The following is a 23,093-nucleotide window of genomic DNA, read 5'->3' as shown; positions in this document are numbered from 1 at the left end:
AAGGTTTCACATTAGACAAAGTTATAATTTAATTAACTTTTCTAATATCTAGCACTTTAAAATCAACTAAAGTTTTGGTTATTAAATATTTTCTTATTAAACTAGGTAAAAAATCCTAATATTTAGGACTTTAAAATCAATAAATTCTTTTTCTTATATAATTTTTTTTCTTCTTATTTTAAATTGTTAATATCTTACTTCTTTTTTTCTCTCTATAAACTAGTATCCGTACGCGCGCGTTGTGCAAAAAATATTAAATATAATTTTTATAAAAAAATATTATTTGGAAAATACGGTAGACACAAAGGTGCAAATGGTATTATTTTATGAACATATAAATGCACTGGATATTCATACATTCAAGTCATGAAGGAACACACTTATCCATTAGAAAACAGCTAGTGAGGACAACATTCGTAAGAAAATGCATCCTTAGATGATTAGTTATTTTTTATTGTAAGAAATTAATCTGATCAACCAAGCAACCTATTAATTAGTTCACCCCCATAATATCCAGCCTATGCTGGAGGAGTAAATTGTAGTTACAGTGGATGCTCCCACCAACTGAGTTTTCAATTGAGAGTACAACTTTGTATAGTAATCACAATTTTGCCTGAGAATGAGAAGTAATACTATTAAGGTATGAGAAATTCCGAAGCTTCTTAAAGAACAAAATCACTTTGGTAAAAACAAAAATATCTTAAATGCAGCGTCAATGAATTCTGAAAAAGAAAGAAAATCACTGACTACACGAACACATATCATTGTTAAAAAAGTAAAGCGGGAGACCTTTTACAATAGCCTATGAGAAAATATTGTGAAGTTAATCTACTAATTTGAATATTATCTCAAATGTAGTGCCAGTGCTAGAAATTGAACATTGGTTCAAATATGTCACCTTCTACATATAAAGCCAGCAACAGTACTAATGTCAAGAAATGTTTAAATTCTCTCTTCAATGCAGTCAATGAGGACGAAGGACATATGTTCTCATTACTATACCCTCTCCCAGTAATCACAAAATACAGCGAGTAAGTTGCAAAATAACAATCAAAGATTCATGTGTTATATCCCAGTTTGGTAAATGTAGTACTATCGACAAAAAAAGTTTGTAATTCAAGCAACCAATCTAGAAATCTGAATTTAATGTATTTCAAGCTCATTGATACGCAAACGGTTGTTCTTGAATTTTTAGCCTGTCATGCGCTTGTCGGACTTGTCCTGTGCCTGTCCATAATAGCCTGCGCCTGTTCGACTTGTCATTTGTGTGTCCGACTTGTGCTGCACCTGTCCAACTTCTTATTTGATATTGGTTCATTTTCAGCATCTTATTTAACTTTCATGAAACTATATATCAATATGAGGCGATTATGTGTTTCATGAAAAATAATTATAATATGTAGGAAGGTTAAAAAATACCCAAAAATTAGATATGATAATAATATGTAGCAAAGATTATTGACAAAACAAACTCATAACTTGGCATCAAATTCAAGTCAAATTAGTAGTAAAAGTATCTGTAATATATATTTTGATAAATTTACCAGTACTACACTAAATAACTTTCATATATAGCATTCAGCCATTGTCAGCACAAGTGAGTCATTATGTTATAAAAGATCATGTTGCAAATATAGTAACATTAAGCAAGCACCTTTCAAACAAATCGAGATGTGCTTTGTCAGACCAATTAAGCAAAAGGATCCAGAAAATTCACTCCTTATTGGAGTCGCACTAACATAAAGGAAAAGAGGTAAGTATAATTCCTGAACTTATCCGCAGAACTTGAAAATAATAATCTACAGACAGGGCCACAAGTACTTAATTGCAAGATAAATAACAACCAATTGTTTACTCGATTTACATGCATCATTTCATACTAAACTTGCAAAATCACTGTTTGGTCTCCTAGATTTGCTAGCATGAAATAAGGAACATGTACAGACAATAGTTGACATGCCACACACAAACCTGAATTTTGAAATCTCATACCATAATTCGTTTGTATTACCATTTAACGAGGGAGCTTTTCAAATTATTCCTATCCAAATCAGCAATGCACTAAATAATCAAAGTATTCATATTCCACCTTGTAGACTGATGCATGCATTTTTCACGTCATTGTCTTCATGTTGGTTTACTCCTGATTCACAATGTTGTTGTGTTAGTACATTAGATGTATTCTCTTCTTTTGTTCTATCAGCTGTTGATATTGTTAATACAATTTAAGGATTACCAATCTACTATCTGTACCATCGCGTTGCAATTAATTTTCAACATTAGTAGATCTCTTGCAATCCATCTCTTCCTGTATGAGAACTTACCCTACAATACAAAAGATAAATTATTAAGTCTTATTGTAAATTACAGAGTGTCATCCGAAAAATAATGATTTTTATAAGAGGGCTATTTATATATTTTTTTTTATGTCAATGATGATCATTTGGGGTTGTCTTATTAAAGTGAGAATGGCAGGCAAGGTGAAGAATGTTTGCCTTCTGGTTTTACTGTAGTATGCTTGTGCATCATTAAGAACATAACCAAATTGATCCTTGTGCACCATTAAGAACATTCTCAAACCGGATGACTTCTATATATGACAAAGACGAGCAAAAAAAATTGTTGCGTCTATGTATGATTTTCTGTACCCATTGATACTTGGTTAACATAAAAAATGGCAGCAAAATTCCTATTTTTTAATCAACTGTTGATTTTAACTACAGTAATGAGAGCAACTAATAAGGGGAACATGTAGGTGGCATTATAAAACAGAATGACCACAAAGACGACTTTGTTTCTGTACATCAACGTGGCATAAAACAACCAAAGTTCACTGAAATATAAGACTTTGATGAGGCTACCGCTAACTAAGCAAGATTAATATAGTAACATATGACTTTGCGAAAAAAAAAAATACTTTTGTAACTGTTACTACTGTATATAGCTACTTTATATTTACTGGCCTTAGAAAGAACTTTTTTCTATAGGTGGCAATTTAGGCTAACTACTAATTCTATGTACAACTGTAAGCAAGATAACAGATCCTAACTAATCCTGAATATTCTAGGCATGATTATAGCACCTAAATTAGTAAAAAATCAAGTATTGTTTTTGCATAATCTTAATAATCTCTCTCAAGCTGGATCCTACATGTTATATGTCTACACTCACTAGTCACTATAATTTATTCAATGGACCTGTAAGAAATTTAATACAAACATCTGCAAGTTGGTTATTTGAGTTGGCTACATCCAAATTCAATTTTCTTTCTAGTATAATAAAAATTCACCTTTATGTTCTTACATGAAAAACTGGAGATGATCTATCATAGAAATCAGATTAGTGACAATCCTTTTTGCAGTTTCAAACATCTTGCTTGCGAACAAACCCCTGAATCACAAAAATGTTTAACATATAAAGATTTTCTCATAGCAAAACAGAACTATTAAAAAGAAAATAATTGCATGAACTCTAGGATGTGTCACAATACGCGTCATTGCAACATCATGACTTCATACATAACACTTAACAATGAGTAGACCAAAGAAACGATTGCATATATTTGTCAAAATGGTAGGCCTCAAGAATATGCTTATATTGACAGAATGCAACATTTTGTTCAGAAACCTCAATATATAAAGATCTAACCTCACATTTAAAATTTTCAAAGGAAAGTTCAGTAGATAATATTTATTGTACTTATCATTCATATCGGCTACAACAATGTTCAAATGTTAGCAATATGATCTTTTTATAAAGCAATTGGATATTGTGAATAAAGTGAGCCAAACTTCTGTTTGTTTCACAATATGAACTATCTCATAAGTTGAATAGAAGTAGTTGTCTAACCACTCGATGCTCATTGGCATTTTTAAGACTCCTGGACTGTGCATCTGAAGCCTTTTTATTTTGTTATTGACCAACTACATAAGTAATCTCATGTTTTAATAGACAGTTATTTAAGTTAATTCTTCATGTGCCGCTGTGCAACTTATGATCTTGAAACAAAAATACTAACTCTTATGTATTTCAAATTTAATAAATATTCATGTTTAAGATATTAGAAAGAATAAGGAGACTATGATACTTATTTAAAAGCACGAATGCCCTTCGCGAAATATCGTTCGCCTTTTTTATCTTTAGAAAAAGGTTTCACATCAGACAAAGTTGTAATTTTATTAACTTTCCTAATATCTAGCACTTTAAAATCAACTATAATTTTGGTTATTAAATATTTTCTTATTAAAATTTTTGATTATTAAATATTTTCTTATTAAACTAGGTAAAAAGTCCTAATATTTAGAACTTTAAAATCAATAAATTCTTTTCCTTATATACTTTTTTTTTCTTATCTTAAATTGTTAATATCTTACTTTTTTTTCTCTATAAATAAAACTATAATAATAATGTGTAGATGTCCCAGTATTCTCCAACCACAAATAGAAAAGAGTATATGGACATAGATATTAACACATATCTTGCGTCTTCGTTTTGCTTTTGGGGGAATTATTCTTGCAACTCTTTAATTTCATATTGATAATATTAAAGTCCCATATTTTATGTTATATATTTTTCATCAACTCCTTTTAAAAGTATGACGTTCAACATGAAAGTTTTTCCATAATATATTTAAATTCTAGAAAAAGCTGTCTATAATTCTTCTTTTTTATTTGGTTGTGCATAACAATATTATACACCTATGGTCCTATACCGAGTTACTTGAATAAAAAGTCTATGTATCCTTTCTATTCCATTTACTATTTAGCTAAAACTAAAATATAGAATGTAGTATTATTCTAGTGTATTTCTTTATTTTTGTTATTCGTTATACGAACATGAATATATACAATAAATTATATTATCTTCTACTTTCATGAGCCGATCTATATATTTTTATATTTATTTTGGTTTAATGTGTAAGAAGCTATAAGCAATTATTAGAAGATACATTGAAATTTATTTTTCATATTATGCTAACTAGCATGAAGGACAAATGCACGACTATAGACAATAGAGTGGCCTCATTGCGCCTTATCAACCCCAAGGAAACTCCGAATACAGGCCTAGATCGTTTGTACATACAATTTTTTTGGGTTCTAAGATCCACAGTTGAGAGAAAAACAGCCCATATCGTATGCTAAGGTCCCTAAGCAATCACTTAGTGGAAAAGAAAGTGATCGAGCGATGACAACCAAGAGCAGAGAAAAGACAAATATTTGATTGTCCATAAAACTCGGTAAATATGAAAGACAACATTTGATACATTCAGATGTAGAATCTAGATGCATGGTTATGGATGGAGAAATTAAGAAAGGTCTCTAAAAAAAAGAGTAGATTATGGATGCTATTTTGCGATAGTGAGTTTTTTTAATCTGTTGGAATAACTTCTACAATATTTTTTATCGATTAAGAAATTTTTTTTGAATAAACCTCTTATGTCAGTTAATTTATGTCTTTTAGAATGACCTTGAGAATATATAACTTTTCAATTATTTTTAGTTAACTTTTAAATCTCCAATAAGGTTATATGTTCTTGTTGAAACTAAAAAGAAATCATGATAATTTGTGAAATTGAAGTAATAAAATTATAAAACTGGGAGAAATATTAAGTTGAGTAGAGTAATTGAGATGCTAGATTGATCAGAACTTCTATAGGGTAGAATTTCTCCCTTCTTGAGTAATTGACTAAATAGGATCAACAATAATTATTTTCAGGAATTCTTTTTTTTTTTTGTAAACTTTTATTTTTATAACTTAAACATAATTTTCACTATAAAAAACATATAATTCATTGAGATAGGTTACACGCGCAAAACTCGTACTCTAACTAAGACTAGTTGTAAAAAATATTTGTAGTACCATAAGAACCTCTCTAGTTCCGGTCTGTATTGCTTTAGTAATGAATCAAGCAACTTAATTTAGTAATCAACTTAATGTGGACCTTTTGATAAATATTGCAGTATCTAACTTAGGAGAAAATCCAAAAATAATTTTAGGTTTGATCCTTTTGTTCTTTTGTAGGCAATCTTATATACCTAGTCACGAGTAACTATATAAATCATGACTAGTGTTAGGCAATTGAATATACATTCGAAGTTTAACTTTTAGCATCATTTTCATAGCATAGAGAACTGAGGATATACCTCCTCTCTTAAACCTTATTATTATTACATGAATTTTGCTCTAATCCTATTTTACATGACATTATTGTCTCCTGTTAATAATATAATATTAGCCTGACGGTTAGGGTCGCGGCATTATGGCTCATATCCTCTGGTTTTATAGGTCCTTTTTCAAGGCATTTTACTGAGCAATAGCAGTTGCTCTAGAGTAGCTAGGCTGGAAAAATTACTGGAAAAAACATGTGTTTAATTCCTTCTGCTTTAATAATGGGAAATATCATACCACATGCAACCTGAAATTCAAAGAATCAGATCATCAATATATACTACACAAAAAAAAAAAAAAACGGATTCTGCTAAAATCTGTCGCTAAAACAGTTTAGTGACGGATTTTAATCTGTTGTCGTGGCTAAGAATCTGTTGTCGTGGCTAAGAATTTAGAGACAAATTTCCCGTCCGTCACTAAATTTAGTGATGGATTAGCAATAAATTACAAAATTTATCTACCAGAATATATAGTCCGTCACTGATCGTCAGTTAATATTTTTACTGATAAATAATATAAATACTACATTGATTAAAGTGTCGATTAATTTTATGTTTGTAGTAGTTATTTATACTTACATAAAGCAACGTGGCAGCGCGCAAAATTCCCTTGGGAGTAGGAAATGGAAGCAATAAGCGACCAAAAGTATATACTGCCACAGCAATGAAATGAAAAGGCAAGCTGAGAGGCCTTGGATTTAGACCAGCAAGCAAACCAATTGCTCCATTTGTAAAAATCCCTCCAACTCTTAAATAACCATAAAATACTTCCCTAATCTCTTTTCTTGATGGATCAAGCGAAGGACTGAAAACTTGGTATGTTACACCAGCCAGTATGTTTATTGTTGATGCTAGTGGCTACAAATATTGTTAACCCCCGCAAAAAATATAACTCATTAAATTTGGGCACTTTTAATGTACAAAACTTATACCGATTTGGTACGACAGAAGTCATTCTCTTGGAAAAATATTTTTCGGTATTTACTTGGTGAGTTTAAAAAAATATTTTCTCGGAAAAACTAATTCTATTAAAGAGTAAAAGGTATAGAGAATTGGATAACGTTTCGATGAAACTTTTGAGGTAAATATTAAAAATAATAGCAAGTGAAGGAGGTCATTTTCTCCCTTATGAGTAATCAAATATGGTCTGAAAATAACTTCCTCTTGAAATAAGTATTTTTCTAAAAATGACTTCCGTCGTACTAAACTCAGCCTTAGTAAGATCTAAATTACTATTAAATTTAATTTATGTGGATTATATTACACTTACTTTTCTAAGAGTGTAAAAGCGTTGAAGATACTTGGACACAGCATTTGCATCATTAAAGTCAGTGAGAGGTTTAAGAAGATGGCGAAGGACAACAATGTCGGAAAGAGCAACAGTCATTCCTCCTGCTGATAAAGGATGCCTCATATTGAAGGCATCTCCTATTAGAAGAGAACCTGGAATTGTACTACAAGTTGCTGGCATGCTTCTGAATTGCATTGTTCTTATATTGTTTTCCTCCCTAATCGCTGTTATTAATGCATCCCTCAATTCACTAGGTACCTGATAAAGAACAATCCATTTTCAATTTATGTGAACCTATTTGATTGTACATAAAGTTTAAAAAAGAAAGAAAAACTTTTGTAATTTATATTTGTCATAATATTTACGTGGTTATAAAAGTTTTTTATTAAGGTTAATTAAGATAAGAATTTAAAGTTAAATTATTTTTAAATATAGAAATCAGACCATTAGTTTTGGAACAGGCTATAAAAAAAGTAGGTTCGCGTTAACTACAACGAAGAGAGTAATAAGTAATAATCTCTTAGAAAAATGGTAGATATGAATTGAATGCATATGGAGACGCAGATGGTAAGAACTTACCTGCATCTTCGTATTTACACCAAGCAACTGTGTACATGACATTTGTCCTATATATAAACTATTTATTACTTAATTATGGTTAGATGAAAACACCAAGTGCAGTTAAGTATTTATTGTCAGGATTATTAGAGAAATGCAGAGTTGAAATGGTTGAATTTTAGGGGGTACAAATGCTTAATTGTATAAATAGCTTTTATACACCTATATTTAACTTAAATTCATTAGAGATACATACCTGAGGAGCAACCACATTCGTCAAATAATTGACCATTTCTCCATTAGCGATAGAAGGTACATTTTGACCAGCAATAAGAACCAGACAACGAACCTCAGTGCTGCTGACTGGATAAAATGTCACTGGTGAAGGGTCTGACATGACAAGAACTCCGTGGTTTGCATATGGGAGTTGACAATCTTTTAAAATTAATCCAACATAAGTCGAAGGAATATCCATCTACAATTAACAAAAGAAAATGTTCGTTAAATTTTAGAGACCATACGAAGGAGTTTAAGTTATATATATTATTAGTGTAAAAAAATATTTAACACAATCAGATCATTTAATGAAATTTACGGGTAAGTATCTTTATAGTGTGATATTTATAATTTTTAAAATAAGATAGACTTTTTTACCCCGACGATATATATAACTTAAACTCAATAGGAAAAAAAAAGGTATGATTGCATAGAAAATACCTTGAGATTGCATAAGGAGCGTCGCAGATTCGAGAAGCAACCATCACAAACAATTGTAAGAGGAGCATAAGCAGATAGCTCTCGTCCATCTTTTGTCTTGTAATTTACCCCTTTCACAGTTCCCTTTTCTTCTATCAAAGACGTGACTGTTCCCTGTTCAAGTCTTACACTACCAATCCCAAAAACAGGAGTAAGTTAACATGAGCAAAACTTCAGTCTTACTCTATAGAAGTTTAACTTATATACTCTGTAGTTGAATTTCTTAGTTACACAACCATTGAAAGGTAGCTATAGATAACTGTCCATAATAAGAAAAATAAAAAACCTAAGAAAAATAAAAGGTAAAGACAACCACGACAAATTAAATTACTTTGATAGTATAGTTTTTTGCCACTATCAGTATAGATAAGTTAAATCCAATGTTTATGATAAGGATTAATTGGTAACCTACTAAAAAATAAATAATACATTATTACAACTTAAACTATATTTAACTGTATAGAAAATATTTACACGACAAATGCATATAATCTAAATCCTTATCAAAGAAGTACTAGTGAATTATAGTATGAGATATTTGTAGACTATGACCGTGGAACAATGGCGTAAACAAGATTTTTTATAAACGGTATCACTGAGTGAACAAATGAATTTGAGAAATGCCGTGCCAAAAAAAATAGATCATATAAATAAATATTGTTCAAGTCGTTAAGGAAATACAATTCATTACTAGGAGATCAGGCTCGGTAGTCTGATTGTTTTTGAAGTTTAATGAAGGGCATGTGTGTGAGTCATCCCAATTCCCTACTATATTTCAGGCTGAAGCTTAAAAACTTTACAAAATTGTACCCGTTTTACTCGAATCCAAACATAACACAAATATGCACCGTCCAAAATATGCAGCGTCTTTACCAGTGGACCAAGTAGTCCAGATTGATGAAGACATGAAGTGGTGTCACTTTATACCTTTAATTTTATCCGTCATTTGTCTTGTAGCATATTATTTGTATATATAAATAGTAAAATTTTTTTGGCTAAGCGGTGAGTCGTGACACCGCTTGACCTAAGGTAAATCCGCGCCTGCTTGAAACTAAGATATGCTTCAAATAATTGGATATCTTGATTTTGCATGGGATATAAAGGCAAATTACTTGGGGAGGGTGGCAGCTTTTTCCCTCATCTTCTGAACGAAACGCCCATTGTGGAAACATCTTCCGGACATATCTGCTGCCTGGAACTTCTCTAAGGGATAGGAAAGCATAATATGTTCTCCATTCTTCTTGTAAAGAGTATATCCTACAACTCTTTGAGCATCTATATCTTCCAAGCAATCTGCAGGCACGTAATTTACATAATTTAATTAAGTTAGAAAAAATCGAACAAAATAATTTGACTGTTGGGTGCTCAACAGTCAATAACAAAGTCATAAATTTCGCTAATTAAATATAAAAATACTTAGACTTATATATACAAATATAATCTTTTGAAGTTTTGTATAAATGAAGCTATATGCCTACCTTCAAGGCCTAAGTCGACTAATTTGAGATAGCCACCTGGCTGTAGAAGTTCACCAACCATTCTATGTGGTTCAGTCAAGTCCCTCTCTATCACGTGAACTCGTCGTCCATCCTGCAATTTGTATCACAGAAAAATTATAGCGTAGATGAAAGCCAAATTTCATTATTTAGAATATTGGAATGATTTAACTTATATACATTGACATGTAATGATTTATTACATTATTAGTGTATTTTAACATGTTGTTATAGCAAATAATTTGCCTTACAATACAAGTACTAATAGAGTATAATTCTGTTTACACATAGATAAACAAGCCTAGAAATTATTACCGTAGATAGATGAGAAAATAAATATAAATTTCAAGACCGTTTAGTCTACAAATTGTGCCAAAATGTAGGACCTTATCAGTATCATGTTTAACGTGGTGACATGAAATTGCTCAACAACAAAGCAAAATGGTACAACGGCATATAGCCTAGTGGTATTACCGGGAATCTCCAACCACTTAATATAAACAGGCGTCATGAGCTGAATTTTCATTATCTTAATTTGTTATCTTTAATTTCTATGTAAGGAAAAAGAACTTTCTAAAAATAAATAATGGAATGTACGTAGTACGTACGTACCTTACCAAAAGTGCAGGCCAAAGCAGAACCAGCAACGCCGGCACCGACAATGATAACATCCGTTTTACCATAGGACTTATGATCCTTAATCAGTACCACATTTGATGCTATGTTTCTTATTTCCATTATTTTCCTTCTGATCATATTGTACAGCAAGAGGAGTCCAAAAAGGGAAGCGATAAAACTGCCCAAAAAAATTATCATCTCCATCTTTAATTTCTTTCTTTTTCCTTCCTTCAACTTCCAACTGATTATATTAATCCACTGCAACTGTAGTATTTTGTCAGCTTTCTTTAATGTGTTACTCACTCCAAAATTAGTGGAGAGAAGTGGGTTTGTTTAATGTTACATTCGTGTACGTTGGCAAGTTTGAGTGACGAATTCCTCCAGAAAATATGGCTCTTTTTATGTAGAAGAGGAATTAGTTGAGACTCAACAGTGATGTTATTGTCCTAGAAAGGTTACCATGTACGTAAGATTACAAGTTTCAAAAATATAATTTTTCACATAAAATAAAATGGATGATCTTTATAGACTTTAGTTATATATGCATGTAAAACTTTTTTAGTCCATTTGTCAGTTGCACTCTTTAGGATATTCTAACTGAAGAATTACTTATTTATAGTTAACTCTTAAATAATCTAATAGTATTAGAGTTTCTTACACTTTTAATATATAAAACAGCAACAACAATTATGAGTTTAAGTTTTATCTATCGCTTATAAAAAAAATTTATACGCTCAGCAAATCGTAAATTTTAGTTAGGATTGAAAACATTACCGCCTACTTAATGTCACTCGTTTAATGGGAGAGTGGTCAACATGAAATCCACTTTAAAGGTCAGAAATAAATACTCACCAATCCGAATTTCCTCTCGGAAACAAAGTTCTCACTTTTGGAAAACAATGATAATTAACCATATGTTCTAGTAGATATTTGAATTATAGACTTTGCTCTATACATCACGATAATTGTAGCTTTATATGGACAATAAGTTCTACAGTTTGATGGACATATTGTATCTTGTGATTTAGTTTTCTACAACTCAAGTATATACTTTTTATTTTCATGTATATGATATGTAATTTTCCAATCTTATAACGTGATTACAGGAAGAGTGGCTTAATCATGATTTGCCTTCATATATAGTCCTAATTAAACTAATATGAAGCAAAGTTTCTCATCATTCGTTTCCCTATAGACATGAACAATCGTGATAAATTTAATTTTCACACCAGCCTTCCCGAATTGGATACTTAATGTCAAATAGGAAACTAAAGAAGTCCTTTGTGACTCAACAAGCCCATTAAGGGAAAAACGTACAAGAATCTGCATTTGCAATTTGAAAAATATAAAGGTTTAGTTTCAGTACTCTTCTCTACTCTTTCCTCTCCTTTTTTGTTCTAGGCACATGGGAATTAGATGGAGATTTCTCTAGGAATATATAATGAGGAAGTTGGTTCTACGTTTTGAGAAAAAAGGGAGATGATATCATTGTATAGCAATGGCATGGGTTGCATTAGATCAAAGTAGCTAGACTAATATCATACGCATGAAACCAGATTTTCATGGAAATTTCATGGTAGCAAAGATGCTAACTACCACAAGCAACAAAACGATACACAATGTTTGCGTTACTTCTATAACCAAACTTTAGCTCACATATCATGCTCGAGATCTGAAGAAAGTTTTCATGTGTTGGACTCATCAGTGAAACAATAAGATACTGCACTCAACGGTGTGGTTCACTAATTAATGAAGTGTAATGAAAATCACGAGAGATCAGAGTTCAAATCTCGTGCATAGGTAAAAAGTAATAGTAGACTATTTTTTCCAATTAACCTAAATCTTGTTTGCATAGTTAGTAGATTCTATACTAGTGGGAGATAATAAATAATTAGTTCGTAAAGGTGCCCACAAACTAGAAGTGCGGCTACCGTTGTTTGCTTAACAATGTGAGGTTTTGTCCCGTTCACGTAGGCACCGGTAATTTTATGGCCGCGACGTTAAGGGTTCAATTGCGGGATCTTTACACAAATAGTCGGTTATATTTATTGTTTATTTTTTCTAGTCACATACATAGATTATATATTAATTATACATAAATATACACATATAATACATAAATTATGTATATATTATATCTCCATCGACTACTTTTAGTTTAAGCGGTTGGGTAGACAGCTATTTGAGTTAATTCTTCCTCAATTTGCTTGGTCCTTAGTTATGTACTAAGCCACACAAATAGCTTCCTATTTTATGGGCTTCCACTTACAAGGATTTTGGGCCCAATAATTCATCATGTTTTTCTTGCCATTAAAATGAAGATAAATATTTTATTGTATGGTCTATAGTATTTTATTGAATGTGATGTAATTATTTATCATATATTTTAACATTAAAATTAAGCCGAGCAATAATAAAGCAGAAAAAAAAGAGGAGAGTTGCTTCTAAGGAGAAAAACAAATTAGACACTATTAATAAAAAAATATGGACTAACAAAAACAGGTGAAGCATTATATTAGGGACTCGTTAGTCACTTGGTAAAGATAATGTCTTTCAATGAAGGATAAGTAGGTCTTAGCTTGATTTTGTTTTTCACATGATAATAACTAGTCATCAACTTATGACTAATAAACGGATTTAATATAATAAACTAAAAAATGATTAATTATAAATCCTAACAGAAACAGCTATTGGCTTTACTCAATTACGATTTGTAAAACGTTTTATTTGAATTATTCAATTATTCAATTTGAAGGAAGATAGTAAGCATTTCTTCCTTTCAATTAAAGTCAATTTTTCAATAATTTTAACAAAACAACTAATTATTGTTAACAAATATAAGACTTTAAGTTATATGTACTTAAAAAGTTATATTGTTATCAGAGGCGTATCCAAGTCAAGTGACATGGGTTCACATGAACTCATACTCCTCTCCGTAAATCATGTATAACAATGTTATATTTCTTCAAAATCACTTAAATATATGTATGTGAACCCATGCTCAAAGACTCTTATAGTGTAATTATTATTGGGTGCACCTCTACAAAATGGAATTGGCAGTTTAAATCTCACTCTTAACGGCCTTATTTTCGGCACAAAGTATAGATATATATGTGAAAATTACTAAAATTTCAAAAAGAATATAATTTTAAGCCTATAATTTTAAAAGTGTAGTGAGTTCATGGTAAAAGACTAAAGTTAAACCCGTCAAAGTATAAATTCTAGATCTACCTCTTCATAATAGTGCACACATATTTTTGAAATCCTGGATCCGCCTGATAAGATAAAATCTACCTACAATAATAGCTAACCCTTCATAGTAAACTTGACATCGCAATCTGAAAATTAAAGCAATGACATATCGTAACTACTCAAATTACAATGACAATTAATAATTTGCACATAACTTATATCCTTAATACCTAATAAGTTCTTAATTATATTCTTAATTAGTTAATCTGCCCGCGCTTCGCGCGATCGTGAAAAATATATTTAAATTTATTCATACCCTCTTTTCTATGAAAAAAATTAAAATGCTTATAAACAACATACATTTGGGTTCATCATAATGTGAATTATTTAAAGTCGATTATTTATATATATATATATATATATATATATATATATATATATATATGGGTTCCTTATCAATTGTATACTGTTACTATATCCAATATTCGAATTTAATACTAATTTGAAAAGAGAAGAAGAACATATTTCGTCTTGACTTTTTTAAAATTTCGTATTCTTGTAATTTATATAATATCATAAAATACAAAAAAAATATTACTATACATATTCATAGAAAACTAAATTTATGCTGAATTTAAAAGTTGTAGATAATTTATGAGAAATGTTACATTTAAAACTTAATAATTGCATTTTAATGATATTATATCAATTCGAGAATACTAAACATAAAAGTCAATATAAGTTTTAGTTTCAATACCTTCTTATAGTAATTTTTGATTCACTGAGAAAGAGATGTATAACTCAATAGTACTTTTTTTAATTTTTGTATCTTTATCTTTTGTATTTAATTCTCAAAAAATGAACGGACATTTCCTTGTGACACCAAAGTAATAAAATTAAAAATTACACCTTCAAAAAAGGCGTAGTGTGCCTGCATTTTGTGCGTGCGTGCTTGGTTCTTCCAACTTTTGAGTAAAATGAACTTAATTTACAGATAAATGGATTATATGATTGTTCATTTTGATCACATTCATTCACATAAATATAAATTACATCAAAAGTGAGGAAGAGTACTTACCAGAAAAAGAAGGCAGCTTATATTCTTGTGACAACTTCTGCTCTCTTGTTTCAGGTAATCACCTTTGATTTCAGTTCTTTCCATATCTTTATTGTTTCCCTTCTTTGTGTTCTTTTCCTATTTTTGCCGCCATTTTCTTATGTGAAAGTACAAAAAAGATTTTTAAAAAAAGTTAACCTTTAATTGCCAAAACAATTCTATTGTTGCAACCTTCCCATTATTCAGAAGCACTTTAATTATCACAATCACCGTTGCGCCTAGAAAAGAAAAGAAAACGGAAAAATCAAAGGCAAATGACAAAAAATGGGGGAAAAGAAAGACGTACGTTTTTCTCGGTCTAAGAGATACACCACATCGCCTTTCATTAGAGTTGAGATCAGAATTATATAGATACAAGCAACAACCTTCAATTAGAGTTTAGACCACATTTATATAGATACAAGAAACAATCACAAGTTGACTCATCCTACTCCTCAGCCTGGTGGTACAGTTACTCGTTCTCAGCATTACATCTTAAAAACAAAGAAGCATCTTGATTACTTGGCTCTAGTTGTATCAATAGGCGCTTACCCTTCTGGAAGTAGATTCTGATAAAGCTTAAATTAACCTTCTCCTCGCATATTCATTTCTGAAACAATGTATTGGCATAAATTTTTGTAGAATATTTATATTTATATTGATTGAGAAATGAATATGCTGACAAAAAATAAGATAAGTTATGTTCGTATAGTTGTTTTTCAGTCAGTTTGAAGTCTAATAAGTCAGAACCTTTGCTCGCGAACTTCAAGAATGAAAATGTTTCTCAAAGTTAGATGGCTTGAAGATGTTCTCCATTAGCATATCAAATTATCTTCCAGCAACAACCTATACATTAAGCTAAGACTTATACAGGTTCCACAAACTTCAAAATCTAAAGAGATTAAGCTCTTCATTCCGACAAGAATATGTGCATGAATAAATTTGGCAAATCTGTAGAGGTAAATCGAGTCAGATCTCTTAATAGATATCGTGTCATGATTTCTCTTTATCGAATATTAATAAATTAATTGTATATATCTTTCCACATCCTAGGATAGATAATTGGTTCCAACTATTTTACTTACCTTTTATCGTGTTTCCGCATTGTAGTTTCGAGCAATCTCCTCCTTTTGACTCATCACATTATCTAAAAATAATTCTGTTCTACTAAGTTTTCTCTACACCCTTTCACATTTATTGGTCTCCATCTCTCTTACTCATTGACCAAGTTGTTGAGATTTTTATTTTAAGATGAAATAGTCTTAAAATTAGGGTGAATGGGAAATGGAGGGAAAATAAAATTTTTGAGTAAAATTTTAAGTTTCCCCCTCTTGACAATGAGACATTGTCCCATATTGGAAGAGGAAGAGATTTTTGGTGGGTATATATATAATTGCTCTTCTTGTAGCTCTTAAAGAGTTAAGATGAAAGCAAGCCTCGCGCTGTCGTCGTCGTCGCTCGCTCGGCTTCGGCTTCGGATTTGGTCAAATGATCGATTGATTGATTGATTGATTAATACCACAAGACAGCCGCCCAATGCTCTTCCCACCATGATTGTGCTTGCTCCACAAACAAGCTAATGCTTGTTCCACCATGGAGGGTGGACGATTGTTCTTCTTCAACACTGGCTGCTATATATATGTGCAGCTTCTGTTGAAGAAAGACACACAAGACACAAACTGAAATCGCTCAACAGATTTGGCTATACATTGCACTCCTTTCTCTCAGCATTTCCATACGATTTTTTGAGTTTCTACTCCCTCGTTCTGCATTATTTTAACTTCAAACAAAGCAACTGTAAGTGTGATTTGCTACCGAACTTTGTGTTCGCTGAAACACTGGGGTTTGAAGTACCACTATACCAGTGTGTGATTCGTTCTATCTTGGAAGGAAATAATCCATTACCTTGGGTACTAGGAGGGGATTAAATTCCTTAAGAAAACACTGTGAATTCAGTGGGCTCGAATTAATTACTGTTTCATTACGTTAACTTATATTTTTGTAGAATTATTATTTACAAATACAGCAATATTGGCGGGAATAACAATCTTAAGGAATTTAATATTTATTTCTGTATTTGTGTTATTCTTATTATTATGCAAACTAAAACCTTTGTGGTTTTGTGTACTCCCGTTTTGGAGAATAAAGCCTTCGTGGCGTTTTGTTGGAAGATTAAAATCTACGTGATTTTTACTCCAGTTTGAAAACGTTTATTAAACGTTTATTTGTGTCATTCTTTTACAGAAAAAATGACGACTGAAAGCGAAAACCAAGCTGTTCCGATGGTGACTGCCAACGCATCGACAAGCCGAACACCGGCGTTGGCACCGGCAGAAAAATCCAAAAAATTTTCCGGGATTGATTTCAAGCGCTGGCAGTAGAAGATGTTCTTCTACTTAACTATGTTATGTCTACAGAAGTTTATCAAGGAAGATGTTCCTGATCTGCCAGATAAAACTCCAGAGAATGAACGCTTTCTCGTGATTGAAGCGTGGAAGCATTCTGATTTTTTATGCAAGAATTATATTCTTAGCGGACTGGATGATAATCTGTATAATGTATACAGTAGCGTGGAAACGTCAAAAGAATTGTGGAATGCGCTTGAAAAGAAATATAAAACTGAAGATGCCGGGATGAAGAAATTCGTTGCCGCAAAATTTTTGGACTACAAAATAGTAGATAGCAAGTCTGTTATTACCCAACTCCAGGAATTGCAAGTGATTATTCATGATCTACTTGCTGAAGGTCTTGTCATCAACGAAGCATTCCAAGTAGCAGCAATGATTGAGAAGTTGCCTCCGTTGTGGAAGGACTTCAAAAATTATTTGAAACAAAAACGAAAGGAAATGTCCCTTGAAGATCTCATTGTTCGGTTGAGAATCGAAGAGGACAATAAAGCTGCTGAAAGGAGAGGCCGTGGAAATTCAACAATAATGGGAGCAAATATTGTTAAAAATAACAAAAAGAGGAAGAAGGCTTCTGGTCCGAAATACAACCCAAGCAAGAAGCGGTTCAGTAGAAACTGCTACAACTGTGGAAAAATCGGACACAAATATACGGAGTGTCGTGCTCCGAAGAAAGACAAGAAAAGGGGTGAAGCAAATATGGTAGTAAAGCATGATGATGTTGATAACTTGTGTGCCATGCTTTCTGAATGTAACTTGGTGGGAAATCCTAAACTGTGGTGGTTTGATTCATGAGTCACTCGCCATGTTTGTGCAGTTAGAGAAGCTTTTGCTACTTATGCTCCTGCTGGACCCGGAGAGACAGTTTATATGGGAAATGCTTCAACAGCAAAAGTTGAAGGATATGGGAAGATATTTCTGAAAATGACTTCTGGCAAGGTCATGACTTTGAACAATGTCCTTCATGTTCCCGAAATGAGAAAGAATTTAGTCTCTACTGGACTTCTTGTTAAGCACGGTTTTAAGTGCGTTTTTGTGTCCAACAAGGTTGTCATTAGTAAGAAATGAAATATTTGTAGGAAAAGGTTACCTCACCGAGGGCCTTTTCAATCTGAATGTAATGGTTGTGGAAAACAATAATAATATTTCAGCTTCTTCTTACTTACTTGAGTCAAATGATTTATGGCATGTACGTTTGGGTCATGTCAATTATAAAACCTTGCGGAAAATGATTAACTTGGAAGTACTACCTAAGTTTGAATGCGAAAAATTAAAATGTCAAACATGTATGGAATCTAAGTATGTTAAACATCCTTATAAGTCAGTTGAAAGGAATTCAAATCCTTTAGACTTAATTCACACAGATATTTGTGATATGAAGTCAATACCATCTCGCGGTGGGAAGAGGTATTTCATAACTTTTATTGACGATGGTACTCGATATTGCTATGTTTACTTACTGAATAATAAAGATGAAGCAATAGACGCATTCAGGCAATACAAAAATGAAGTTGAAACGCAACTTAACAAGAAAGTAAAAATGATAAGAAGTGATAGGGGTGGTGAATATGAATCTCCTTTTGAAGAAATATGTTTAGAATATGGAATTATTCATCAAACAACAGCCCCTTACACACCCCAATCTAATGGGATTGCGGAAAGAAAGAATCGCACATTAAAGGAGATGATGAATGCGTTGTTGATAAGTTCTGGTTTGCCACAGAACTTGTGGGGGAAGCCATTCTTACGGCTAATCGAATATTAAATCGAGTGCCCCATAGCAAAACACAATCCATTCCATATGAAAAATGGAAAGGAAGGAAGCCCAACTTGAATTATTTTAAAGTGTGGGGGTGTTTGGCAAAAGTGCAAGTTCCTAAACCCAAAAGGGTAAAGATAGGACCGAAAACCGTTGATTGTGTTTTCATAGGATATGCGACAAATAGTAAAGCATATCGATTTCTGGTTCATAAATCAGAAAATCCCGACATTCATAATAATACGGTTATAGAATCAGATAATGCTGAGTTTTTTGAAAATATATATCCGTATAAAAAGGAATGTGAGTCGTTTGGTGAAGGATCTAAACGACCTCGGGAAGAAACAAAAGAAAGTACATGTAATCAGGAGGATCCAAGACGTAGTAAACGTCAAAGAACGTCTACTTCATTTGGACCAGATTTTGTGACTTTCTTATTGGAGAATGAGCCTCAAACATTTAAAGAAGCTATGATTTCTTCGGAATCATTGTTTTGGAAAGAGGCAGTCAATAGTGAAATAGAATCCATATTGAACAACCATACATGGGAATTGGTTGATCTTCCTCCTGGAAATAAACCTTTGGGTTCTAAATGGATTTTTAAGAGAAAAATCAAAGATGATGGCACTATTGATAAATTCAAGGCAAGACTCGTAGTCAAAGGGTATAGACAACGAGAAGGTCTAGACTACTTTGATACATACTCTCCAGTTACAAGAATTACGTCCATACGGATGTTAGTAGCATTAGCTGCAGTGTATGGTCTTGAAATTCATCAAATGGATGTTAAGACGGCCTTCTTAAATGGAGAGTTGGAGGAAGAAATTTACATGGAACAACCTGAAGGGTTTGTGGTTCCAGGTAAAGAAAAGAAGGTATGTAGACTTGTTAAGTCTCTTTACGGACTAAAACAAGCACCCAAATAATGGCATGCGAAATTTGACCAAACAATGTTGTCAAATGATTTTAAGATAAATGAATGTGATAAATGTGTGTACATTAAAAATGTTTCAAATTCACATAGTCATTGTTTGCCTATATGTGGATGATATGCTGATAATGAGTAATGACATTGCCAACATAAATGCTACTAAGCGTATGCTCAATAGCAAGTTTGATATGAAAGACTTGGGAGTTGCTGATTTAATTCTGGGAATTAAGATCCATAAGACTCCTCAAGGTCTGGCATTGTCACAATCTCATTATATTAAGACAGTACTTGAAAAATTCAAGCACTTGGGCTTTAAAGTTGCAAAGACTCCAATTGACGTGAATCTTGCATTAGCAAAGAATAAAGGCCAAAGCATATCACAATTGGATTATGCTCGTGTGTTGGGATGCTTAATGTATATCATGAATTGTACACGACCAGATATAGCTTGTGCTATAAGTAAACTGAGTCGATATACGAGCAATCCAGGCCAATCTCATTGGATGGCAATGAAACGAGTTTTGGGATATTTAGAACATACCCAGAACTTTGAATTGCACTACAGTAATTTCCCTGCGGTGATTGAGGGATACTGTGATGCAAATTGGATCACCGGTTCAACTGATTCTAAGTCCACGAGTGGATATGTATTCACTATTGGTGGAGGAGCGGTATCTTGGAAGTCGTCCAAACAAACATGTATTGCCCGCTCTACAATGGAGGCTGAATTCATAGCCTTAGATAAAGCCGGTGAAGAAGCTGAATGGCTCCGAAATTTCTTGGAAGACATTCCATTTTGGCCCAAACCGTTGGCACCAATATGCATACATTGTGATAGTCAAGCGGCAATTGGAAGGGCTGGGAGCGTTATGTATAACGGTAAATCTCGTCATATACGACGAAGACATAAAACCGTTAGGCAATTACTCTCTAGAGGAATTATCACGATTGACTATGTAAAGTCAAGTGATAATGTGTCGGATCCACTTACAAAAGGCCTAACTAGAGAGGTAGTTGAGAAATCATCAAGGGGAATGGGGCTATGGCCGAGAACAAGTCATTGTGGCGGTAACTCTACCTAGAAGACTGGAGATCCCAAGATCTAGGTTCAAGGAGATCAAACAAAGTCATTAATGACGGTTCAACATTGTCAAATAAAATTTTAGTCCGTTCTCGTGATGAGACAATGTTCAGTACCAAGGATAAAGCATTAAGGCTTTTTAATGATTTCTAAATTTGATACGGGGTATATCAAATAGTGTATCTACAGGATGACACGTTTAGGAATCACCTATGTAAGTGTGAAGTGTTAGCCGCTTCAAGGAGAACTTTGTAAGGCCAGTTCTCTACGCACTTATGAAACCAGGCGGTGTTCATGGCTGAAACGAACACAACAATGAGAACCAAAGACGGTTAAGGGTTGATTGTGTGACTTATGGTTGTCTAGGTATACACCAAAGATCGACGGTTCAAAGATATCAAATCTACCGATTGACCGAGTATATCCGACATAAGTTTACTACGGAAAGTTCAAAGGGAAACCTACTTATCCAGATGCAATTAATCCTTGCTTGTAAATCACACAGTTTTTTCATGCATACTTCCGTGATATAGCCATTCCCCATTCATGTGGGGAATTGTTGAGGTTTTTGTTTTAAGATGAAACAGTCTTAAAATGAGAGTGAATGGGAAATGGAGGGAAAATGAAATTTTTGAGTAAAATTTTAAGTTTCCCCTCTTGACAATGAGACATTGTCCCATATTGGAAGAGGAAGAGATTTTTGGTGGGTATATATATAATTGCTCTTCTTGTAGCTCTTAAAGAGTTAAGATGAAAGCAAGCCTCGTGCCGTCGTCGTCGTCGCTCGCTCGGCTCGGCTTCGGCTACGGCTACGGCTACGGCTTCGGCTTCGGCTTCGGATTCGAATTCGGATTTGGATTTGGATTTGGATTTGGTCAAATGATCGATTGATTGATTAATTTTTTGGACCAAATTTATTTGTTAATAGTAAATATTAACGTAAGATTATCCGCATTTGTAACGGATATTTTCCAATCCGTGTATTGACCACAAGGCAGCCACCTAATGCTCTTCCCACCATGATTGTGCTTGTTCCACAAACAAGCTAATGCTTGCTCCACCATGGAGGGTGGACGGTTGTTCTTCTTCAACACTGGCTGCTATATATATGTGCAGCAGCTGTTGAAGAAAGACACACAACACACAACACACAAGACACAAACTGAAATCGCTCAACAGATTTGGCTATACATTGCACTCCTTCCTCTCAGCATTTCCATACGATTTTCTGAGTTTCTACTCCCTCGTTCTGTATTGTTTTAACTTCAAACAAAGCAACTGTAAGTGTGATTTGCTACCGAACTTTGTGTTCGCTGAAACACTGGGGTTTGAAGTACCGCTACACTAGTGTGTGATTCATTCTATCCTGGGAGGAAATAATCCATTACCTTGGGTACTAGGAGGGGATTAAATTCCTTAAGGAAACACTGTGAATTCAGTGGGCTCGAATTAATTACTGTTTTATTACGTTAACTTATATTTTTGCAGAATTATTATTTACAAATACAGCAATATTGGCAGGAATAACAATCTTAAGCAATTTAATATTTATTTATGTATTTGTGTTATTCTTATTATTCTGCAAACTAAAACCTTTGTGGTTTTGTGTACTCCCGTTTTGGAGAGTAAAGCCTTCGTGGCGTTTTGTTGAAAGATTAAAATCTACGTGATTTTTACTCCATTTTGAAAACGTTTATTAAACGTTTGTTTGTGTCATTCTTTTACAGAAAAAATGACGACTGA

General features: G+C 32.8%; 1 protein-coding gene across 2 annotated transcripts; it reads right to left on the bottom strand.

Moving 5' to 3' along the window:
• Positions 1–6,070: 6,070 nt before the first annotated feature.
• On the bottom strand, positions 6,071–11,230 carry LOC104103362 (squalene monooxygenase SE1-like). Of its 2 annotated transcripts, XM_009611256.4 has the most exons (8): positions 10,881–11,230; positions 10,251–10,362; positions 9,885–10,065; positions 8,734–8,902; positions 8,273–8,491; positions 7,438–7,716; positions 6,747–7,025; positions 6,071–6,415 (listed from the first exon to the last, which is right to left on the bottom strand). In XM_009611256.4, exons 1-8 carry the CDS (start codon positions 11,088–11,090, stop codon positions 6,335–6,337), a joined length of 1,530 nt encoding a protein of 509 aa, XP_009609551.1. In that variant the 5' UTR covers positions 11,091–11,230; the 3' UTR covers positions 6,071–6,334. The 2 variants fall into 2 exon arrangements, with proteins under 2 accessions (XP_009609551.1, XP_033513887.1); XM_033657996.2 differs by lacking the exon at positions 6,747–7,025.
• Positions 11,231–23,093: the final 11,863 nt, after the last annotated feature.

This window comes from Nicotiana tomentosiformis, chromosome 1, assembly GCF_000390325.3.
Source record: "Nicotiana tomentosiformis chromosome 1, ASM39032v3, whole genome shotgun sequence".
In the NCBI taxonomy this organism is placed as follows: Eukaryota; Viridiplantae; Streptophyta; class Magnoliopsida; order Solanales; family Solanaceae; genus Nicotiana; species Nicotiana tomentosiformis.
Note: the sequence above shows the minus strand (reverse complement) of the source record. Positions and strands in the feature narration are given on the sequence as shown.

Excerpts from the sequence above, each read along its gene's own strand:
- LOC104103362 (XM_009611256.4), bottom strand. The coding sequence starts at position 11,090 with ATGGAGATGATAATTTTTTTGGGCAGTTTTATCGCTTCCCTTTTTGGA. Across the intron at positions 8,903-9,884 it reads AAAGCTGCCACCCTCCCCAA|TGTAAGACTTGAACAGGGAA; the intron begins GTAATTTGCCTT and ends TGGGATTGGTAG. Across the intron at positions 7,717-8,272 it reads CGAATGTGGTTGCTCCTCAG|GTACCTAGTGAATTGAGGGA; the intron begins GTATGTATCTCT and ends GTTCTTTATCAG.